The sequence below is a fragment of the Marmota monax genome, unplaced genomic scaffold (genome assembly GCF_021218885.2).
Source record: "Marmota monax isolate L192 unplaced genomic scaffold, Marmota_monax_Labrador192_F-V1.1 WCK01_AAM20220418_F8-fsc00005, whole genome shotgun sequence".
Lineage (NCBI taxonomy): Eukaryota > Metazoa > Chordata > Mammalia > Rodentia > Sciuridae > Marmota > Marmota monax.
In genome coordinates this window covers 30,075,660-30,101,416 of record NW_026692254.1, presented here as the reverse complement: position 1 = coordinate 30,101,416, position 25,757 = coordinate 30,075,660, and the positions used below count along the sequence as shown (strand labels likewise).

Genomic DNA, 25,757 nt, shown 5'->3' with positions numbered 1-25,757 from the left:
AGATTTCTCAGGGTTGAGTAAAACACTAGTCTTCTGTGACTTCGAAGTTCTAGAAGACATATCTTAAACTCTCCAAAGTGAAATTTCTTTCAGTAAGTTGAGAACCTTAGGGAATGGAGGTTGAGACTCATAGCATATCAAAAATCCTCTTGATAATTCCCAACTCTTTTGCCCTCTCAAACCTGTTTGTTATGCTAGAGCTAGTTTAATAGGGTTTTAACTGAAGTATTTTCAGGTTGGCCTGGGCTTACCTCTTTGGGGAACATATTATCTATAATTTGGTCTTCAGCTAAAATTGTCACTGGAGTAGTTCTGTATTAACATCCTGTCTCATCTGCTGCTTGCTTTCTTCCTATTCTTTATTTGAGGGCATTTGCCCTGGGCACTTTCCTAAAGTCACTGTAAGAAGAAAAGTGATTACTAACTAATTTTTTAAACCAAACAGTGCAACCTAACAAAGTAAAGATTAATAAAGAATGGAAAGCCTCTTGCCTGTAATCCCAGTGGATGAGGCAGGAGGATTGAGAGTTCAAAAACCAGCCTCAGCAACAGTGAGGTTAAGCAACTCAGTGAGACCGTGTCTTTAAATAAAATACGAAATAAGAATGAAGATGTGGCTCAGTGGTTGAGTGCCCCTGAGTTTAATCCCTGGTACTCTCAACGCCAAAAAAAAAAAAAAAAAAAAAAAGAATGGAAAAGGGAAGAGCAGAACAAAGGATCATATTTAAATATCTTGATCTTCATATTGTGTAAATATTGTTTTTTTAATATTTTTATTTTTAGGTGTACATGGACACAATACAATGTCTTTATTTTTTTTATGTAGTGCTGAGGATCGAAGCCGGGTCCCGCCTGTGCTAGGCGAGCACTCTACCGCTGAGCCACCATCCCAGCCCCGTAAATATTGTTTTAATAGTGTTTTTGAAATACTTAAAGTGCTTCTAGAATTTTAGATGAAACATTTGAGTTATAATTTGTAGCAAAACTGTACACCTGAAGAGAGAAAACAGGCAGTAAACAGCCAGATATTTTAAATGGTTTTCATTTTAATAAACTTCAACATAATGTTTATAAGACACTGACATAGAAGAGAAAGCAAAAAATAACCTCAAATTGAAAAGATCTGTTCAAAAACTGAGGTGGCAGTCTTTGTGTAAACATGTTGTATTTTTTTTTGTCTTTTATATATTTTTTTTTATTTTAGTTGTAGTTGGTCACAATGCCTTTATTTTATTTTTAAGTGGTGCTAAGGATCAAACCCAGGGCCTCACGTGTGCTAGGCGAGTGCTCTACCACTGAGCCACAACCCCAGCCCATCGTGTTGTATTTTTAATGTAAAAAATAAATAGATGTGCATAAGTGTTATGAACTTGATTCACAAGTGTCAGAAATTAGCTTTACATAATCCTTTTGCTGTAAATTTTTTGGTGGGGGAGGAGGTAGGGGTTGCAAGATCTGAATAAAGCAGTAAATTCTCTCATTAAAATATACTATGTAAATCTTGCATGTAATTAGGCAGATTTCACTGGAGGAGGGCCAGCTAGGAATCCCTACTGGGGAGATGGGAAAGTAATGGTTAAAATTCTGTAAACAAAAGTTTCCTAGAAATTCAAACCAAATTTAGAATTGGATACTTCCAGCAAACTCTCTTTGTAAAAGTTGGGGGGAAGTGCTCTTTCTCCCCCCAACCCACTTTTTTTTTTACATACATGACAATAGTGGAATGCATTACACTCATTATTACCCATTTACAGCACAATTTTTCGTAACTCTGTATACAAAGTGTGTTCATGCCAAATTATGCCATTACACATGTACTCTCTTTTTTTTTTGCATTACAATTCTTAATACACATATATACCACAATTTATCATATCTCTGTTTGTATATTTAAAAATTGCTCTTTGAATCCAGTGAGACCAGATCTCATTGATTTGGTCTTTAGAGGACATGACTATTTAAAGGAAAAGTCCTCAGCAAACATAGGCAACAGGGTATAACAAAATTAGTCGTTCTTTAATATGAATCCCTTTCTGCAAATTCTTGTTTGTGTCATACTTTTTTCTGGGTTATGCCCTATGTATCTGTTTTTTTATTAGTTTACCTTTTTAAAAATTACATTTTTAATTTCATAAGAAAAATGTGATTTTTAACACCACCACTCCTATGCCACAGAGATAACTGGTGTTCAGTGAATCCCATTCCTTTTATTTTTTTTATGCTTATATGAACCCATAGCATTTTATGGAATTACCATTTTTCAGTTTTAAGTTTGTCCTTTTCACTTGTCCTTACTCTATCATTAACTTTCCAAGTCAGTAGATCTTGACTATGTGGTATGCAATAGTATTCACCATAATTTAGTTAACCATTCCTACACTGATGGCCCTTTAGTTATTTCTTCTTATCTTGTTTTGTTTACTTCACATACTCTTTTTTTTAAATATTTTTTTAGTTGTTGGTGGACCCTTATTTATATGTGGTATTGACAATCGAACCCAGGGCCTCACACATGCTAGGTAAGCGCTCTACCACTGAGCCACAACCCCAGCCCTCTTATTTTCACAAAATATTTTGTTTCCTAGAAGTGGAATTCTTAGGCCATGTGGTATGTTTTAAATTTTATAACATAAACAGTCATATCAACTTCTTAAGTATTTGTAGCAATTTATATTACCAGTAATTGTCTATGTAAGCATCCATTTTCTATACCTAGTATTAGGCACATTTCTAGTTTAAGAAAATAATTCACCAAAACCACAAAATTAATACTAGGGGGAAGATATGGGAGAATTTTTTGGTAATTGTCACAACACACGACTAAACCAGTCAGGGTCACCCCAGGTGACCTGGGCTGGTACAAAATAATCACACAGAGACAAAGAAATACCTTTTTCTTTGGGTTCTGTGATGGCTCCTCTGACCCAGCTCCCACAGACGAGGCAAAGCAGGCAAGAAAGAGAGCATGCCTTGAACCCGGGTTTTATTGGGGGAGGCTGTTCTGTGGAATATTCTATCCCAAAAAGGGCAAAGGGATAGGATTACAAAGGAACAGGGGAGTGTAACTCAACCCCACTGGGTGACACCTACTTCTGGACCAGCCTACTCCTGGAGTCACACCTTGTTATCTGAGCTTGGGTAACACCCAAGTTACTGGGACCTTGCACTACCATGCCAGACTAAATGCAATAATTATTCAGAACCAGTGTATCAGGACTTAAAGATGTCTGCATCCAGGGCAGCTCCCAACAGGTAATCTTGAAATAGAAAGGGCCTTTTAAACAAGGAACAAACCCATAAGCCACAAAGGAAAAAAAAATAGTAGCTTTTACTACTTAAAAATAATTTCTGCTAGCTAAAATAAATATAATAGGGCTGGAGCTGGGGCTCAGCGGTAGAGTGCTTGCAAAGCACATGCGGAGCCCTGGGTTTGATCCTCAGCAACACATAAAAATAAATAAAATAAAGGTATTCTGTCCAACTACAACTAAAAAACATTTAAAATAAATATAACAAGACAAATGATAAATTTTGAAAAACATTTGTAACATAATAGAAGAGGGGCTAGTGTATATTTTGTGTACATAGAGAGCACTCAACATAGGCTATATGATGTTTTAGTCAATAACTGGCCACATACACGATGATGGTCCCATATGATTATAAGGAAGCTGAAAAAGTCCTGTCCCCTAGTGATACTATGGTATAATGCATTATGTATTTGTGGTGATGCTGATGTAAAAAAAAAAAAAAAAACCTATGGAGCTGCCAGTTGTATAAAAGTATAGCACATAGTATTAGGTATAGTACATAATATTTGATAACAGTGTTACTGGTTTATGTATTATAATTTTATCATTAGAGTCTATTCTTATAAAAAGAAGTATACTGTTAAGAGTATGCTGTGTTACACCAACAGCAGCCTCCTATATTTCATGTTTAGCCTATTTCTTGATTGTATCATTTTTCTCTCATGCTTGATTTAATCTATTGTTTTATTTATAATGGCCCTAGAAGCATTAGGTTGTACCATACACACACACACACACACACACACACACACACATCTTACAGGGTAGGCATGTAATAGACTGTACCATCTAGATTTAAGTATCTTCCAGGATACTGGAATAAAGATGAACTTACCTAAAGATGCTTTTTTCAGAACATATCTCTCATCATTACGAAATGCATAGGGGTGTGTGTGTACATATATAGTCATGCATATGTACATATATAGTCATCCCTTTGTGTCCATGGGTTCTGCAAAAATATTCAGAAAAATAATTCATCTGTACTGAATATGTAGACTTTTTTCCTTGTTATTCTCCAAACAATACAGTATAAGAGCTATTGTATTAGGTATCATAAGTAACCTAGAGGTGATTCAAAGCATGTAGAAAGGATGTATTTGGGTTATGCAAATGCTAAATCATTTTTGTAAAGGACATGAACGTCCACAGATTTTGATATCAAAAGTGAGATCCTAGAACCAACCCCCCTGGGTACCAAGGGACAACTGTATATATAAATAAGTAAAATGACCTTTACAGATCAGTAACAAAATGTCAACAGAAAACTGGGCACTGGATATAAAAATGTAGCCATGTAACATACTAATGGAAGACTGTAAATCATCTGGCCTATTTCCTACATAAAGTCTACAAGGAGTTAAAAGCACTGAGTTCTGAGTATATCATGACCTCTCAAAATTATAATCTTTTAAAGATAAAGATGTCAGTGTTTTTCAAGATCTTAGCAAATGAAAAAATGTCTTTATGAATTTTCTCTCAATTAATAGATGGCAGTTTTTGTATACTGAAGATAACTAGGAACTGATATTCCAGACATTTTTGCAAAATGCCATGTTGGAAGGTGTTTCCATAGCATCATATTTGCAATTCTTTCAACAGTGTTCTTTTCAAATATTAAATTGATATTTAAACTAAACATACTTTTAAAAACATTCTTTCCCCTTTCTTTTGCACACATTTCATTTTTTCCATTGTATGCTTTTCCCTAACGCAGAATAGCTAAAGCAATCCTTAGCAAGAAGAGTGAAGCAGGGGGCATCACTATACCAGACCTTAAACTGTACTCCAGAGAATAGTAACAAAAACAGCATGATATTGGCACCAAACTAGGCTTGTAGACCAATGGTACAGAATAGAGGACACAGAGACTAACCCATATAATTACAGTTATATTAGACAAAGGCGCCAAAAACATACATTGAAGAAAAGATAGCCTCTTCAACAAATGGTGCTGGGAAAACTGGAAGTCCCTATGCAACAAAATTAAAATAAACCCCTATCTCTCTAGTATGCTTTTTCCCTTTCTGCTCTTACACTGTTTGTTGACATATGTGCAGACTTGTTTTTATCTGAGTTCATTTTTATAATAAGATTACAAGTTTGCTGCCCTCCCTCACCCATTTGCCACACCTCATAATTATAGCCAACCTGTTTATTAATTATTTTAACACAGAAAATCAAATTCTAATTTTATACTAATATTTGACATTAATGGATTCAAAACTTTTCCTTTTTTTTCCTTATGAAAAAATCCTTTAAAACTTAGCCAGCTCTGGCAAATTTTAATATTTCATTGCATTATGCAGTTATTATAGTCCAAACCAAATAAATTTCTCTTTCTACAAACCTGTAACTTTCAGTTTTCATCTGAGTTTTGTCCTTCATTATCCTCTTTTACATTTTGGAAAAACCCGGATACTTTAAAGACAAAACTAATTTTTTCTCACTAATAAAAACACCTGGCATATGGAGTACTTTATGCCACCATTGTTTTTAATTTTATCTTAATCTCCATATTAATTATTGCTTTACCAAAATAACTTCCATTTCACAAAGACTTTAATAGTTGAGAAATTTTTGTCATGTAATAATAATGTCTTTTCTATACCTTCTTAAAGTGGCAAAGTAGCCAGAATTTCAGTATTCTCTCTTACTTCAAAATTATTGGAATATGAAAAGATTATTATTGATTAGCTAAATTTAACATCAGAACAGGAGCTTAAAGTTAAATAGCAATATTGGAAATTATGTTTAATATACCACAAAATATAATTACTGTTGATACCAAAAAAAAGCTGTCAGAATTGCAATTAATCATAAGCATTATATGAAAGTACTATTGACAGTATAAGATGTTTAAGAAGTTCAAATATAATTAGTGTCATCACAAAAAAAACCAAATCTTATTTTAAAACTAAGACATTTTCTTATATTGCACTGCACAATGATCAAATCTGAAGACAAGCTGTTTTTAGATCAAAATTATCAGAAGTCTGATTTGTTCAATAATTGACTTTTATTACTTGAGTTTTCTTATATAAAACGTTTATGAACTATCAGTTTTCTATTAAAAGGGTTTTCTTAGTACTGGGAATTGAACCCAGGGCCTTGCTCATTATAGGCAAGTATTCTACCACTGAGCTACATCCCTAGCCCTGAGGGTATTTTTCCTAAAAGGCTTTTATATTTAGAATAATACAGTATTTCTTTAATTAAAAAAGAAAAAGAAAATTTGATATTTTGTACATTTTCTTAAAGTGTTAGGAAAACAAGCTTGCACTGATGCATTTCAGTCTCAGTACAAAAATCCTGCAGAATTAAAGGAGTCTCGTGTTAATCACAAGAAATACAGGCAATCTATCCACAGGAACCACAGCCAAAGGTTGAAATGTCTTGAATATTTCCTTAAAAATCACTTTAAGTTTTCTTAAAACATTGACTTTGGGGTCTAACCTCCACAGTGTATGAGCTAATATATCTTGAGCTAGACTGAGAATTGACATTTCTAATGAATCCCAGTAACACGACAGAGAAAATCCAGGGTTGAAACTGAGAATAAGTTTTCTAAGGAAAATGAGGCTGCCTCCCTCCAGGCCTCAGTCCTTAGATTGGAGATTTGTGAACTCTAAGGGGCATAGCCTTAGTTTCTGATACCTCTTGAGCATCTCTACAATGAGCAAAGAAATCCAACCAACAACGGCAAAAAGCTCACCACATTTAAAGTATTCAAAATTCAGTTTTTAATGTCCTGAGGATTATATTCCTTTATATCAGATTTTTGTAAATCCTGTTGGTATCTATAAACCAATAAAAACAGAGACCCTTTATTTGTTAATATCCTTTCTAGAAGTAGGGAAATGTTTCAGACTGATGAGGAGGGGTGAAGACCTTCTCAAATATAGTCACAGAATAATTTCAGGTCTACAACAGGATGTACATATCAATCTAGATTTTAAAGAGCTTTTCTTTTTTCAGGAGAAGCAAGACATATTCCTTTATAAACCATAAGACTAACATATCAGATTCTGTCATGTCACACCCAACAAGGAATAAGCCACCATTGTGGGAATAATTTATTAACAGTGCAGAACCAGAATAAGAACACAACCAAATATAGCTGTGAACCCAAACAGAAATAAAAATACTGTATCAGGAAAATAGAAATAATAGAAAAACAAAAGCTCAATGAAGGTAATTATCTATTGCCACTGGGTATTCACTTTTGGAGCAGTGCATCCTCTAATTGGCTTAGGAAAAAGTTTCTACTTGAACATATTGGTGTACTACCAAAATTGCCAAATATTTTCAAGTAAGTTAAAAGCCAGACTTATATAATATATATATATAAAGTGAATGCATGTCCAAGCATTTTTTAATTTCTTTTAGTTGTAAATGGACACAATACCTTTATTTATTTTCTTATTTATGTGGTGCTGAGAATGAACCCAGTGCTTCACACATGCTAGAATAGTTCTGTACCACTGAGCTACAACTCCAGCCCCAGTATCCAAACATTACTTAATTTATGAGGCACCCAGCATAATGCTAAGACCAGTTTTTTTAAATTAATATTTATTGCAAGAGGTACAAACTCAAATATTCAAAGAGGCCAGGCAAGCAGTGGAAGTAAGAAAAGAAGGCATTTACAACATTACAGAGAGTGGTAGGAAGTGTAACAAACTTGAGAACAGGTACTGTGTCTGAAGTGGGTCTACTACAGGACACTGTTGTAGAGCTCATTGTTACTGAGTCAGAAGGCCAACTGTATGTTGCTGGATTTTCTCATGCTTTTTTCACAGAATCTATTAATCTGGATTTTAATATGAATCATCTAGTTTTTAAGTATTTGTAACTAATTCTGTTTTTTTTTTTTTAAAAACAGTGTATGAGCTAAACCCCTAGTTTGCAAATTCTGCTGTCAATACTAGTTGTAAAACATTAAAGCAAAGAGAGAAATTAACCAGAAATTCTGTTTTTCCTTACAAGTTTTAAAAGGATTTTTATTGTTTTTTAAAAAGCTTTCACTTTTAATTTTCCCACAGGAGCAAAAAAGTATATGATATGGTGGTGTTTTAGCCACTGTTAATTCAGTCAGTGCCTACCATGTAAAGAACTATATGCATTCCCATTTTAAGTTCTGTTTTTGTCCATTTAAAATATATTCCTGGATATCTGTTTTACAACAATTAAAAATATACTGAACTGTACATTTAAAAATAGTTATGGTGGTAAATTTTATGTTTTTTACCCACAACTTATATATTTTATATTAATTGTACTCATTTCAAGTTGTTTTTGTGGCATGGTGTTTAATGTTACACATACCAGGTTTTTACAGAAGTTCTATAGTAAGTAACAGTAAATCTAGGAAACAAGATGTTTCGAAAGGTTACTCTAATGTTCTCATCAAAAGATCATGAGAACTTGATTTAGAGAAGTAAATTAAGTAATAGGAGTGGTGATCACGTGGACAGACATTTCAGAAGCTAAATTGACAGGTTTCAGTGGACAACTGAATGTGGGGCTTGAGGAATTAAAAGGTTAAGCTTTCTTGGTAGTAGAGTGTGCCTATAATTAAAGTAGGAAACAAAAACAGATTAAGAGGAAATCAGTTCAGTTTTAGCCAACCCATGGAATTTTAGGACTTGAAGGAAATCTAGAGGTTACCTAGTCCAACATCTCATTTTATAGGTGTGAAAATCAAGGCCCCAAGGGGTTATATGATACCTCTAGTATCAAAATTTAAATCAAAAGCAGGACTTGTAAAGTTTCTAGGCCCATCTTTTCTCAGTATGCCAGAGCATCTTGCTCTGTGACACATAGTTCATTCAGTTCAAAGGTGAATTTGTGATGACACAGTACTCCATAGGCTGTTGCTATATGTTAGTTAAGATGACTTCAAAAGAAAAATACCAGACCCTTTTTCTTTCTGTGTCTCTTTTCCTATGGACCCTTCCTGAGGGTTTAAGCTGCTTACAGAACCTGCAAGTGGACATGGTTAAGTAGACATTTGAAATTTCATGCCTGAAGTTCAAAGGAAAAGTTAGGGTTGCAGATAGCAGATTGGGGAGATCATCAAAATAATGGCAAAATTGAAATTCTTTAAATAGAGGAGATTTCTTGGAAAGAAGAATGAGAGGGGATAAAACTCTTGGAATAAAACCTAAAGAAACAGGGCTGGGGCTGCAGCTCAGTGGTAAAGCACTTGCCTTGCAAGTATGTGGCACTGGATTCGATCCTCAGCTCCACATAAAAATAAAGGTACTGCGTGTCCATCTACAACTAAAAAAAATATTTTTGAAAAACCTTAGAGGAAACATCCAAAATTACTAGGAGAATAGGAGAAAAATAAAAGAAACAGAATGGTGAAAGTAGTTAGAAGAGAAGTAGTCAAGAGTACTACTGTAGAGGCAAAAGGAGGAGATGATTGAGGAGGTTGTTGATAATAATAAGGGCCTATCTTAGCCTGATTGTGCTGCTATAGCAAAATACTTGAGTCTGGGTAATTTATAAAGATCATAAATTATTGTCTCATAGTTTAGGAGGCTGGGAAGTCCAATATCAAGGCACCAGCATCTAGTGAGAGCCTTTCTCCTGCATCCTCTCATGGCAGGAATAATAGGGCAAAAGAGAACCAACTGGTCTTCATCAAACTCCTTTATAAGGACACCTAGCCCCTTACACTCAGAAGGAGTTCTTAAGGCCTAATCACCTCTTCAAGGCCCTATATCTTAATATTATCCCTATATTAACACCTAAATTTTGGCCACATCCAAAACATAGTAGGGCTGTTGAGGGCAAGAAGGTAGGGACTGGGAAGGAGAATATTATTGAGAGAATTACTTTAGTATAATGGTGGTGGTAATAGAGTTAGATTGTCATGGATGAGAAGAAAATGGGTAGTAAAGTAGAAACCATCATATCTGTACACTTATTTGCTTAAGAAATTTGGATAATGAAAAGAATAGTTTGATACGAAGACAAAGTCAAGGGAATATTTTGAGGATAAGACATGAACATTTTACTTTTACATTTATTCAACCATCCTCTTAACAAATACTTGAAAGCAACCAAACCTCCTTTCAGTAATACTTTTAAACTTTATTTATTTAACTCACATTAATTTTGATATGTATAGAAAATGTACTTATTTAGTGCCTGTGGTACAACTGGTTGCTTTTTAAATTCTTCATATAATACTTTGTATTTATTATAATTGGTTATAACCTCTCTTAATTGTAAATTGGTGAGATTTTGCTCTAACTTAATGAATCTTTAAAATAGCTTATTAGAGAAAGGGTTACATAATCTTTGGTTATTGTTTTATGTAGGACTTCAACATTTTTTTCTTTACACATTTTTATTGGTGCATGATAGTTGTACATAATGATGGAATTTGTTATTACATTTTTATGCATGCAGGCAATGTAACAGTATAATTTGGCCAATATCACTCCCTAGCAGACTTTAACAGTTTTAAGAATGATTTGCTTAGCCATCCTGAACCAAATATTTATGTTGAGTTTTAATACCAGTATCTTCAATATGTCTCACACATATTACTATAACTCTTTTATTATTTTCTAGTGATTGCTTAAGAGTTAACAATATGTATCTTAAATATGTCATTATCTATTTAGAGACACTATTTTGCCATTTTATACTTTAAACCTAATTACATATACTTCCCTTTTGCTTCCTACTGCTCATTTCCAGGTTCACCATTGACTATGATCTGAATGTGTGTCATCACCCCAAAATTCAGAGTTGAACCCTGATCCCCATTGTGATGACATTAAAAGCAATGGGGCTTTTAGGAGGTAACTAAGTCATGAAAATGGATCTTCACATATGGGATTAGGAAAGAGGTGAAAGAGGTTGTTTGCCTCTTCTACCAAGTGAGGACACAACAAAAAAGTTGGCAGTCTGCAACCCAGAAGAGGACCTTCACCAGAACCCAACATGCTGGCTTCCTAATCTTGGACTTCCTGGCCTCCAGAATTATGATTTAAAAATATATATATATTATTATAAATTACCCCATTCATGTTATTTTGTTCTAGAAGCCCAAATGGAATAAGGCAGCCATGAACCCTACAACAGTATAATTTCATTTGTTCACCCTCTCATCTTCTGTACTTATATCCTTTTATCTTATTATTATTTTTACTTTCAACAGTCATTTGTCTTTTCAGGAAATAATGTGAAGACCAAGCCTAATAGTTGATATTTACCTAGTTACTATTACTGATTCTCTCTTTATGTCCTGTAGATCAAAATTTCCATATAGTATCTTTTCCCCTTAACCTGAAGAGTGTTAGGTCTACTTCTCACAAATTCTTTCAACCTTTGTTTACCTGAAAATGCCATTACCTCATATTCATTTTTTAAATGTAGGTAATTGGTTCAGAGTTCAGGGTTGAGATAATTGTTTTTTTCTTTCAATAATTTATTTATTTTTTTTTACAATATCTTTATTTTATTTATTTATTTTTATGTGGTGCTGAGGATCAAACCCAGGGCCTTGCACGTGGTAGGCAAGTTCTCTACCACTGAGCCACAATCCCAGCCCTTCTTTCAACAATTTAAATAGTCATTTCCTTTTAGTCTCCTCTATTTCTGATAAAGAATCTGGAAATTTTTTCAACATTGCTTTTTTTTTCTTGATTTCTTTTTTTACCCTAGCCACTTTCACAATTCTATTTTTTCTGGTTTTCAGTAGGTTGATTATGATGCACCTAGTTATGGTTTTCTTGGCAGTTATTCTGCTTGAAATTTGCTGAATTTTCTTTGGTGTGTAAGTCAATGTTTTTCATCAAAATTGGAGGATTTCTAGCAGGTGTTGTGGCACATGCCTGTAATCACAGTAGCTAGGGAGACTGAGGCAGGAGGATTGTGAGTTCAAAGCCAGCTCAGCAACTTAGCAAGGCACTTAGCAATTCAGAGAGACCCTGTCTCTGAATAAAATATGTAAAGGACCGGGGATGTGGCTCAGTGGTTAAGCACCCCTGGGTTCAATCCTCAGTATCCCGCCCCCACCAAAAAAAATTGGAGGATTTCTGGCCATTATTTATTCAGATGTTTTGTGCCTCATTGTATTCCCTTTCTGGAACTCCTATAATATGTACATTAGATTATTTGATAATGTCCAACAAGTTCTTGAGGCTTTCTTTAAATTTTATTTATGTTTTTACTCTGTGGTCTTCAGATTGGATAATTTCTGTTATCTTCAGATTCACTAACTCATTCTTCTGCTGTCAAGCCCACTGTGCATTTTTTATTTCAGTTATTATACTTTCAGTTCTATACTTTTCATGTGGTTCTTTTTATTTTTATTTTTCTGCTCAGGTTCCCTCTATGTCCACTCATTAAGTTCACATAGATCTGTTTTCAAGTCTTCATCTCCTAAAACATCTGTAACATCTTGGGAATCAGTTTCTATAGACTTCTTATTCTCTTAATTATAGGTTGTATTTTCCTCTTTTCTTCAGGGTAGTAATTTGCAAACAATTATTTGGATAATTTGGTTGCCATGACCTGAGCAGCCAAACCTTAGACTGGTGAGGGGCAATGGGAGATTAAGAAAGACAAACACTTAGGGCTGAGGTTACAGCTCATCAGTAGAGCACTTGCCTAGCACGTGCAAGGTCCTAGGTTCAATCCTCAGTACCACATAAAAATAAATAAATAAAATAAGGGTATTGGGTCCAACTAAAAATAAAAAATAAAAAAGACAAACACTTAGAGAAAGTTGGGACCAGGTGGGACACCATATTCTAATGGAGGAATAATGACCCAGAGCTAGCTCCGCATGTTTATTATATAGGTCATTATCATCAAAAGTGGTTTCTGTGGAAAAATTTCTTTAGAGCAGGCAGGCTTGGAGGTCAAAGCACTTGCAAACAATTATAATTATCTAGTTACACTCATAATTCTGTATCCCTGGCAGCTGGAGTCTGAACTCAGGGCCAAGACTGATAGTTCCGTGCTTTGCACAGAACTTCCTCAGGCAGGGCATCACCATAGCAACTGGGAAATCTTGTCCTGCACCTGTGCACAGAAAGTTCCCAGATCAAAACAGTCACAACCCACAGGCAGTCAAAGACCATGATTCAAGTTACCTCTCTCATATTGGTTTTATACTTCTTTAGAGGAATATGTGTAAAGCCCAAGGTATTTCCCAAGCTCAGATAACTTGTTGGAACTCAGCCTCTCTCATCAAGGCCTCATAGTAAACTGTTAAGACAGCTATGGAGTAGGTCTCCATATATACCTTACTCTTAGGGCAAACTTAACTTGTGTCTCAGCTAGATGCCTGAGGTCTTAAAGAGGTGATTAAAAGATTTCTACACTATAGCTGGACTTTCAAAGTCCTCTGAACTAATTGATTTATAATACCTCTAATATAATTTCCATGACAAATATTCTTTGGTATGTGTCTTCATAAATCTACCCAGTCTCTGGTCAAAAACTCACAAGGACTCTCCACATAGACTTCTGGGATGCCTAGTTGCACAACTTCATCCTTTCCAGAGCACATTCTGTATAGTCTAGTCAGTTCAGCTACACCAATCTCTGATTTTGCTTCCTCAGCTCTTATCAGTTCTGCTTAGAATCTAGTTCCCTGGTGGCCTGGGTTGTGGCTCAGTGGTGGAGTGCTTGCCCAGTATGTTTGAGGCACTGGGTTTGATTCTCAGCAACACATAAAAATAAATTTTAAAAAGCTATTGTGGGGAAAAGGATAATTATAGAGATAATTATGAGTCTTCCCTTTGGAGTTTATCTTTTCCTGGGAATTATAGTCTTGTGCCACTTGTCCAAAGCCCAAAAACAATTAGTATATTTTGACTAGTTCTGAGATTGCTAGTTTGTTACTGGTTACAACATAGTCAGAAGCAGATATTCTGCTCACAATTTAAATTATCAGAGATATTTTGAATCAAAAATCTTAATTACTGAAATGATCTATCTTTATCTTTAAAGTGTATTATTAATTAACAACAGGAAAGAAATACCAGAAATTTTGCATTGACAGAATGGTCATTGTAACCTTCTGATATAAAGAATTTGTTTTCCTGCAAAATTATAACTATGGCAACAAAAAAGAAATTTAAGAGAGAAAAATGTTCTACCTTAATAACCCTGACCTCACACTTGTGTTTATATTTTTCATATTCCAGTCCAGTCTCTACCTGTAAAAATATGTATATAAAATTATTAAATGTTCATTTTTTTAACATTGTGTCGTAAAACTTTTTCCATACTATCACTTTTTTAAATAAGTGAAATTTTTAAAGCAATGTTATGTGTCAGAAATTATGCTTGATTGTAGGTATATGAGTCAGTTTTCTAAGACTAATGAAATACCTGAGGCTAATTTGTAAAGGAAGAAGGTTTATTTAACTCATAGTTTTCGAGACCAGACAACATGGTTCCAGTTCTCACAAGGGCTGCTCTGGCTACGTCTCATCATAGCAGATGGTATCATAATGGTGGGAATGTATAAAAAGAGATTACGTGGTAGACATGGAACCAGAGAGGAATTCAGGCTCTGGCTTTTATGTAACTATTTGATCTCTCAAGAACTAATGAGCCCCATGAGAACTACCTTAGTTCCTTCCAAGGGCATGCCTTTGATGACCTAACAACCTCCCACTAGCCCCCGCCACCCTTAAAGATCCTGCTACTTCTTCAGACCAAGCTTCCAGTGCATAAGTTTTGAGGAACACATTTAAACCATATCTAAACTATAGAAGTAGAGAGTTAGCTTTTTTGTGTTGTATTTTGGGTACTGGAGGTTGAATCAAGAGGCACTTTATCACTGAGCCCTTTTATTTTTTTGAGATAGGGTCCAAGTTGTTTAGGGCCTCACTAATTTGCCTCAAACTTGTAATCCTCCTGCCTCAGCCTCCTGAGTCACTAGGATTAGGGATAGAATTTTTTTTTTTAAAGAGAGAGAGTGAGAATTTTTTAATATTTATTTTTCAGTTTTTGGTGGACACAACATCTTTCTTATTTTTTTTTTAATATGGTGCTGAGGATTGAACCCATCTCCCCACGCATGCCAGGCGAGCGCATTACCCCTTGAGTCACATCCTCAGCCCAGGGATAGAATTTTTAATAAGACATGGCTCCTACATTCAGAATTTCATGGTCAGGACCTCTGTGAATGGTGGTAGTTGTAGTATTTAAGGTGGAAAGGGGAAGTCATATTAAAACTGAAAAACATTCCTGGGGCCTCACCTTTTTAAAGAGGTCTGAAAAGAAACATGCTGGCTATTTCTTGTAACTTATTTTCTTTTTGTAAATAAATACTCATTTTTATAAATGAACAGTGTATGTGTCTGAAAAATGAGAAGGTCAACTATCTGAGAAGGCTATGAAAGAAATTGTATATTTATAAACAGTTCTATGTATTTGCATATTGCTGAATCACGACATGGAGAAAGAGCCATTTGAGTTTAGACTGGTCAAAGACTATTTTTTGAAACATTTTAAGTAATAATGTATGTGTAACTATATGATATTCTAAGGAGTTTAGACTTTATCCTATGCAGGGTTCTCAGCCTCAAGGTCTAGGGAAAGGCCAACATACTTCTTATTTTTAAAATCTCCAGAAGCAATTTAGATGTACAATTAGGAATGCTATAAGCAATAAAAAGCAATAGAAAGACTTGAAGCAAGGAAGTAACATCATATGTGCATTTTAAAAGCTAATTCTAACTTAAAGGGGTGGGAAGAGAGGCTAGTAGTCTAGGCAAGAGATGTTGTCTTCTAATGATTACATAATATTTCATCAGTTTAATTTTCTACAATTCTCCTGTCTTGCAACATGTAAGTTATACATATATATACAATGTATATGTAATATATATACATATTCACTATGTCTTCAAATATGTACATCTTTTTTTTTCTTTGTTGTTACTTTTGATTATTTCATTAGAACAGAGTCCCAGGAGTAATTTTATTGGATCAAAGGAATTTAGTAGTTTTGGCTCCTGCCTATGAATTATCATAATGGCTATAATCAATTTACTGTTTTAACTTCCATGACCTTTAGAATCATTTTGTAAAGCTTAAGAAAAAAACTTGAGATTTTGATAAATTATATTCCAAAATTAGCAATAAATTATCAAAGAAATGTTTATATTGTGTTTATGATAACTATTTAATAACTAAATTTATCTTTAATAGATTGATGAACTCCCAGAGGGAGCTGTGAAGCCTCCAGCAAACAAGTATCCTATCTTCTTTTTTGGCACTCATGAAACGTAAGTCAACAAAATAACTTAAAGTTTCAGTAGCTCTAATTTAGGTCTGCTAGATTATCTTGTTTATAAGTGACCTATAACATTTTATATTTTATTAAAGTCATTGTAATCAATTATTTAAGTTACCAGGCTTAATAATGTACGTTTCTTAAGTGAAAGTTTAATTTTTTCTTTATGATAACTTGTCTCCACGTAATGGTTGTATTTCTGGGACAGGTAGGATTTAAAAAAAAAAAAATTATCACATTACTATTGTATACACCCAAAGCAATCATTTATAAACATTGTGTGTTTACTTTTATTCCATTAGTAAATATTTATTTTCAAGGGGCACTGGAAATAAAAATTGTCCCTGCTGAACTTGCCAACTAGCATGTGATTGGTGAATGTAACAGACTTATTCTAGGGAACAGTGTAAAGGATCGTATAGCACTCTGTTTTGTAGTATTCTAATGTAATTCAGTGGCATCATTCTAAGACTGACTTCAGTAAAAGAAGTTCTACCAAGGATGAGTATAATATAATTCACATGTGATTTTTTTTTTTTCTGGTTTGATCATCCAGAAGTAGATTTTAAAATATCTGAAGGAGAATGAATTGCCAAAAACTTGCCATAACATTGTTTCTGTTGAACTGTTTCTAAGAATTGGGTATCCCTGAGCCTGAGGTTATACTTGCCTTGGTAGGTACTAATATTCACCCTCTCTATAAAGGCAGAGATCATGTCAGTTTGCTTACCCTACATGACAGTGCTCACTCAGCACATTGTGTGGCCTGTGGTAGGTATTCTACAAAATAGCTATTGAATGAATTAACATTAATTAAATGAAATAAATGAGGAGGGGGAAGTATGTGAAGTAGGAGGAATTTAACAAAAGTCTGTATTCAGTTCAGCCAAGGGTTCCCCCAGGTCAGGCCAGAATTTTCCCCAAAACATGGCTTTGAATCTGGTCTAATGCCCAGCAGGTAGGTGATTGGAAATCCAAATTCTCCTCCATGTAACATAACCCTAGTAGTTTCAGTCTAGATGATTTTCAAGATCCTAGCCAAGAAAAAACCTCAACCTTAAAGCTCACGGCTTTCAACAATTTTGTTTTCTGCCCTGCCCTGTAAGCTTCATAAAACATACATATAACGAAGTTTACCAACTGATAGGTGAGTTGATTTGTGAAATTACCTATAAACCAGGAAAAAACAGAGTCGTGTATCAAAAATAAGAACTTGTTTTAGAATAGTTCATTCAGTGTTCCTCTTTCTGGCAACAAGTAACATGGCCAGTTGTCAAAGTCATTCCTGGGGAATATTAGTATAACAACTTATTTATTCATAAGAGAAAGCTTTCTGTTCTCTAAACAGAAAGACATGCAGCTCATAAAAACAAAGGTAGAATTAAGGAAAAAATGTAAAAATAAGAAGGCCAGAAATTAACACATCAAAAAATAATAGAGATTAGCCTTGACTCTTGTGGCATTGTTAAAGGACAGACAAGCTCTGGCTAGCACCTATAGCTGGTATGAACATTAGACAACTTAATCCACAGTTATTCCCCATACATAGTCAACGATTAGAAAAGGTCAAAAGCCAGAGTAATAATGCATGACAAATTTCTCTGAAAGTGAAGTGGTCATATTCAGTGTCCACTTCTTTCTAGTGTTCACGTTTAGTTTGTCAAGTATGACTTTGACATGTTTTTAGTTAAAATACCCAATATAAACTATCTCTGAGTTCAATGATACAGAATCATGCTGACTGAGGAATTAAAGGTGAACAATCAGGAAAAGATTTAGCACTTCTTAAGAGCACTATGCCCTAGGGTCAGAAAGCTTTCACCTTCTCGACTTTCTAATCAGATGACAATGTGAAAGATCATTTCTAAGACCCAGTCAGAAAATTAAATTTACAAAACTCAAGAATGAACTGTTAACCTATTGTCTGAAAGCTTTCAATGTCATTTCTTTGCTGATAATTTCTAAATTACTATCCCCAGCTCAGAATTTTCCCCTGAACTCCAGAATCATCCAAATATCTATTTAACATCACATCTTTTCATGGATGTCTAACCAGGATACCAAACTCAACATTCACAACTGAGCTTTTCATCCCCAAATCTTATCCTTCAAAGAAATATTTACATTTTAATAAATGTTGACCCCATTCTTTTCATTTCGTTGTTTCAAAAACTTTGGCAATATCCTCAAGTCTGTCCTTTCTCTCACATGCCATATCCAGCTCATTAACAAATTATCTGGATCTTTCTTGATAATAGATTCAGGATCTGGCAACTTCTTACCAATTATACTATTTACATCTTGGTCCTAGTCATCATACTTATTTCAGTAGCCTTCTAATTAGTGTCCCTATTTCCACCCTAGTACTTAACCTTTCCATCTGCTTCCAGCACAGCAGAAAAAGTGATGGCATTAAAATATAAATTGGCCAGATGCAGTGGCACACACATATAATCCAGCTACTTGGGAGGCTCAGGCAGGAGGATCACAAATTCAAGGCCACCTCAACAATCAATAAGAAAATTAAAAGGCTCAGTGATAAAGCTTTTGGGGGTTCCATCCTCGGGACTGCAAAAGAAAAAAGGGGAGGGAAAAGTCACTTCTTTTATTGAAACCTTTCATGGCTTAGCTTCCCATCTCACTGAATGCATTTATAAGGACCTCCAAGGCCCTACATATTCTGTGTCCCTACTTCTCTGAGCTCGTCGCATTGGTCTTTAGTCACTCATTTCACTTTAGTTTCTTTTCACTTTAGTCTCTTGTGTTTCTCAGCTACACTAAACCTTCTTCCACTTTTGAGCCTTTGTACTTGCTCTTGCTTCAACCTGCTTTCTCTGTTCTTTCCCAGGTAACTGCATTGGTTTTCCTTCATCTCATATAGTTCCTTACTTAGATATTCCTTTTTGGTAAGGCTTTCTCTGATCTTTATATCTAAATTTGTGAAAATTACCCCCAGGCCTTCTTGTCCATCTTCTCTGCCTTTTTTTTTTAAGCATATAGACTATATTTTATTTATTTTTTCTTTTATTATTCTGCCACTTGAACATACGCTTCATGAGGCCAGAAATGTTTTCTCTTGTTCCCTGTATAATCCCTAGCACCTCTGGAATACTGCCTTACACATTATAGATATTTAATTAATATTTGTTGAATGAATAAATAAATCTTAGTTTGAGGTGCATCAACCAAAATGTGGGCCTCCACAGTCTCATTTATCAGGTGAGTCATAGATACTGATGCTAAAGACTCTCTTCTTCTTCTTCTTCTTCTTCTTCTTCTTCTTCTTCTTCTTTCTTCTTTCTTCTTTCTTCTTCTCCTTCTCCTTCCCCTTCCCCTTCCCCTTCTCCTCCTTCTCCTTCTCCTTCTCCTCCTTCTCCTCCTTCTCCCCCTCCCCCTTCTCCCCCTCCCCCTTCTCCCCCTCCCCCTCCCCCTCCCCTCCTCCTTCTTCTTCTAGAATGCATTTTGATTCATTGTATACAAATGGAGCACAAATTTTTATTTCTCTGGTTATACACAATGTACAGTCACACCATTGGTGCAATCATACATGCACCTGGGGTAATGATACCCATCTCATTCCACCATCTTTTTTACCAGCTGCCCCCTTCTCTCCCCTCACTCCTTTCTTCTCCATCAAAAGTTCCCCTATTCTTTTCAAGCCCCACCCCCACCATTATGGATCAGCATCCACTTCTCAGAGAAAACATGCAGCCTTTGGTTTTTGGGGATTGGCTTACTTCACTTAGCATGATATTTATTCCCCAACTCCATCCATTTACCTGCAAATGCCATAATTTTATTCTCTTTTATTGTTGAGTAATATTCCATTGTGTATATCTACCACAGTTTCTGTATCCAGTCATCTAATGAAGGGCATCTAGGTTGGTTCCCGAGTTTAGCTATTGTGAATTGAGCTGCTATAAACATTGATGTGACTGCACCACTGTAGTATGATAATTTTAAGTTCTTTGAGTATAGACCGGGGAGTGGGATAGCTGGGTCAAATGGTGGTTCCATCCAAGTTTTCTAAGGAATCTTCATACTGCTTTCCAGAGTGGTTACACCAATTTGCAGTACCACTAGCAATGTATGAGTGCACCTTTTTCCCCAAATCCTCACTAACACATATTGTTGCTTGTACTCTTGATAATTGCCATTCTGAATGGAGTGAGATGAAATCTTAGGGTAGTTTTGATTTGTATTTCTCTAATTACTAGAAATGTTGAACATTTTTCATATATTTGTTGATTGATTATATATCTTCTGTGAGAAGTGTCTGTTCAGTTCCTTAGCCCATTTATTGATTGGGTTATTTATTTTTTTGGTATTATGGTTTCTGAGTTCTTTATATATCCTGGAGATTAGTACTCTATCTGATGTGCATGTGGTAAAGGTTTTCTCCCACTCTGTAGGCTCTCTCTTCACATTATTGTTTCCTTTGCTAAGAAGAAGCTTTTTAGTTTGAATCCATCCCATTTATTGATTCTTGATTTTATTTCTTATGTTTTAAGAGTGTGGTTAAGGAATTCAGGACCTAATCTGACATGATGAAGATATGAGCCTACTTTTCTTCTATTAGGCACAGAGTCTCTGGTCTAATTTATAGGTCCTTGATCCACTTTGAGTTGGGTTTTGTGCAGGGTAAAGGATAGGGGTTTAATTTCATTTTGCTGCATATGGTTTCCATTTTTCCCAGCACCATTTGTTGAAGAGGCTATCTTTTCTCCAATGTATGTTTTTGGTGCCTTTGTCTAATATGAAATAACTGTATTTATGTGGGTTTGTCTCTGTGTCTTCTAGTCTGTACCATTGGTCTACATGTTTGTTTTGGTGCCAATAGCATGCCATTCTTGTTACTCTAGCTCTATAGTATAGTTTAAGATCTGGTATTGTGATACCTCCTACTTCACTCTTCTTGCTAAGGATTGCTTTGGCTATTCTGAATCTCTTATTTTTCCAAATTAATTTCATGATTGCTTTTTCTATTTCTATGAAGAATGTTGTTGGGATTTTAATTAGAATTGCATTAAATCTGTATAATGCTTTTGGTAGTATGACTATCTATTTTATTTTATTTTTTTAGTTGTTGATGGACCTTTATTTTATTCATTTATTTATATGTGGTGTTGAGAATTGAACCCAGTGCGTCATACATGCAAGGCAAGTGCTCTACCACTGAGCCACAACCCCAGCCCAGTATGACCATTTTGATAATATTAATTCTTCCTATCCAAGAACATGGGAGATCTTTCCATACTTCTACTTCTTCAATTTCTTTTTTTAGTGTTCTATAGTTTTCCTTGTAGAGGTCTTTTACCTCTTTTGTTAGATTGATTCCCAAGGGTTGTTGTTTTTTTTTTGAAGACTCTGTTTTGAATGTTTACATCTGTTAGCTAGCCCCAGAATTTATTCTAACTCGAGTTTTTTGTTCTTTTTTTTAGATTTTTAAAAAATATTTTTAGTTGTAGATGGACACAATACCTTTATTTTTTTTATGTGCTGCTAATGATGTAACACAGGGCCTTACACATGCTAGACAAGCGCTCTACCACTGAGCCACAACCCCAGCCCCTCTAACTCATTTTTTTTTTAAAGAGAGAGTGTGAGAGAGAGAGGGAGAAGAGAGAGAGAGAGAGAATTTTTCAATATTTATTTTCTAGTTTTCGGCGGACACAACATCTTTGTTTTTATGTGGTGCTGAGGATCGAACCCGGGCCGCACGCATGCCAGGCTAGCGCGCTACTGCTTGAGCCACATCCCCAGCCCTCTAACTCATTTTTTAATGGTTATGGTTAATTTTGGATACGGTTAAACTGAGTAAGATTATTTATTTTTCTACTCCAGATTTTTTCCTTGCTTAGTGCCTCATTAAACAAATATGATTTTTTTAATTTAAAGAAATATTAGTAAATAAATTTACTAATATGGATCTGTTTTTTAATTACAGTATTTATGTTTTTATTGTAAATTTCACAAAACCCATATCTGTGATAAGATTCACACAAATAAATCTTAGTTTGAGATGATGTGTACCTGAAAATCAATGTTAAAACAAAGAAGACACTAGTAATTTAAAATTAAAATCAAAGTAGCACATTCCAGGGTTGTTGAATTGTATGGTCAGAGATCCGTTTTTTATACTTTGAACTATGTGTCTAAGACATCTTGTAATATGTGCCTGACTGAAAGTTCCTATAGACTGTTAATTTGTTTACTATCATATGCTCTGACAGCTGAGTTTATGTTGATAATTAACATATTATATGTGAAGGTCAGCATGTTGATTCTAATATGTATCTGCAGTGCTTTTCTAGGTCCCAAAGACCTTTTTCCATATAAGGAATACAAAGACAAGTTTGGGAAGTCAAACAAACGGAAAGGATTTAATGAAGGATTGTGGGAAATAGAAAATAACCCAGGAGTCAAGTTTACTGGATACCAGGTAATGGTTATTTAATTGTCACTTGCTTTACCTCATTTCTTTGGTTTTAATACTTTTCAAATCTTTTTAATTTGCCCATCCATTTGAAGTCAGAATTCTTTTTGGCTCTAGTAGTATTTTGGATTAAATACAATTCATCCAGAGGACTACTGAAAAGTTGAGTTTGACAGCCATTTATTGGTTATTTGATGGAGGCAGGGTCTCACTTTGTTGCCCAGTCTGGCCTCCAACTACTGGGTTCAAGAGATTCTCCTGGCTCTTATAGCCTTTTCTTTTGAAAATCTTATGAATAAACTGAACCCTTTCAGATTAAAATAGAGTGATTTTTGTCACAGTCTGTCTTCCTTTCTATTTTTTAAAAATGTAATTAGCTAATATTTTTCCTTAGGCAATTCAGCAACAGAGCTCTTCAGAAACTGAGGGAGAAGGAGGAAACACTGCAGATGCAAGTAGTGAGGAAGAAGGTGATAGAGTAGAAGAAGATGGAAAAGGCAAAAGAAAAAATGAAAAAGGAGGCTCAAAACGGAAAAAGTCATACACATCAAAGGTACTGACAAACTCCCCATTGTTATTGTTACATATATATTCATTAAAAAGTTTTTAGATTATTTTATATTCATTTCTTGGGCACATAGATATATATTCTAGATTCTGTGGAACCTCTCCCTTTGAGACAATATACATAGAGCAGAGGGACTATGACAGGTAATTTTAGATGTTAGGCAATCTGGCAATTGACTCTTTAGGGCTCACTTGGCCCTGAAAATACCACCTTAGTTGGAGGAGAACTGTTCCTTAGTTAAGGATATAGTGTATAAATAGCTATGCCTCCTACAATGACTTTGAAACAAGATCTGAGCAATTTAAGAATATAAGAGACACATTACGTTTCAATACTATATATGTAAATATAAAGATATATTCTTACTTGTCTTTCTGTTTCAGAGAATGTGCTTTGACTTTTTTATTTATTCAGTTCTTATATTTCCTGATCACCTAGTCTGTTCCAGACACTGAACTAAGTGGACAGTGGTGAGCAAATCCAACTCCATCCCTGCCCTCATGTAACTTAATAGTAAATATAAACTGTGAAAGGTTATGAAAGAAATGAATGGTTGCAAGGAGTGACAGAGTAGGGAAATCTACTTTAGGTCCTTCTATAAAGGTAAAGTTTATGCTGAGACCTAAAAGAAAGGTATGGGAGGAAGAAAGGAGCCATATGTGGCAGAAGGAAAGGAACAGAGCAGCAAAACTTTGAGGAAGGGAAGAATTCAGTATTCCTAAACTGAAAGAAGGCAAGTGCTATTGGAGAATCATAACTATATAGGAAAGTGCCCACTTGTAAGCCATATTATGGAGTATGGATTTTATTCCGATTATAATAATAATTGAAGATTTTAAACAACAGTAGCATGATAATGTATTTACAAATTCAAAGTCTAGGTTTTTTCACAGTAATTCAGAAATGCAGTTGAAAAAACCAAAACTGTGAAAACTACACATTTTAGAAACTGAAAGCAAGATAAATGGATCCTTGAAGATCCAAGATTGGTTCAGGTTTCAGTCACACAGCTAAATACTTGGAAAAATTACTTCCATTTAGATTCTTGTACTTAGGAAACTCCTTAAAACAAATATCAAGAGGGCTGGGGTTGTGGCTCAGAGGGAGAGCACTTGCCTCACACATGTGAGGCACAGGGTTCAATCTTCAGCACCACATAAACATAAGTAAACAAAATAAAGACGTTGTGTTTATGTATAACTTTAAAAATATTAAAAGAAAAAACAAGTACCAAGAGTTAATCAGACTCTTAACATTTCATTTTGACAGTCCCTAAAATCTACCCTATTGACATACAGGTAAAATTTTGTGAATTCAGCATTACTTACCGTGAACCTAGTGAAAAACATGCAGTTGCTTTGAGTGAGGATAATGTTTGCAACTGACAACAAAATAATTAGCATTTTCCCTGTTCCTGTCAGACTATATCTTCCATTGCAGTTATTTTTAAACTGAATTTCTTTAGCATTTTGGACTTTTTATTTTCTTATTACACCTATACAGCACAATTTTTCATATCTGGTTATATATATAAAGTATGGTCACACCAATTTGTGTCTTCATACCTATACTTTGGATAATGATGTCCATCACATTCCACCATCTTTGCTAACCCCCTGCCCCCTGCATTCCCCTCCCACTCCCCTGCCCTATCTAGAGTTCGTCTATTCCTCCCATTCTCCCCCTCCCTACCCCACTATGAATTAGCCTCCTTATATCAGAGAAAACATTCAGCATTTGTTTTTTGGGGATTGGCTAACTTCACGTAGCATTATCTTCTCCAACACCATCCATTTACCTGCAAATGCAATGATTTTATTCTCTTTTATTTCTGAGTAATATTCCATTGCATATATATGCCACATTTTTTTATCCTTCCATCTACTGAAGGGCATCTAGGTTAATTCCACAGTTTAGCTCTTATGAATTGTGCTGCTATAATCATTGATATGGCTGTGTCCCTGTAGAATGCTGTTTTTAAGTCTTTTGAGCATAGACCGGGGAGAGGGATAGCTGGGTCAAATGGTGGTTCCATTCCCAGTTTTCCAAGGAATCTCCATACTGCTTTCCATATTGGCTGCACCAGTTTGTAGTCCCACCAGCAATGTATAAGTGTACCTTTTTCCCCACACTCGCCAACACTTATTATTTGTCTTC

The 25,757-nt window shown here is 35.0% G+C and overlaps 1 protein-coding gene across 14 annotated transcripts in view; it reads left to right on the top strand.

Annotated features, from left to right (window-relative positions):
- The window catches only part of Hdgfl3 (HDGF like 3), a 91,281-nt gene that overhangs the window by 22,195 nt on the left and 43,329 nt on the right, over nt 1-25,757 (top strand). For all 14 annotated transcript variants that reach the window (XR_009226327.1, XR_009226318.1, XR_009226324.1 and 11 more), the window contains exons 2-4: nt 16,512-16,588; nt 22,900-23,038; nt 23,427-23,585. Coding sequence is in view for 1 of the 14 variants with exons in the window: in XM_046438402.2 (XP_046294358.1) it covers nt 16,512-16,588; nt 22,900-23,038; nt 23,427-23,585 (375 nt within the window). In the remaining 13 variants the exon portion in view is untranslated. The remainder of the gene's footprint in view (nt 1-16,511; nt 16,589-22,899; nt 23,039-23,426; nt 23,586-25,757) is intronic.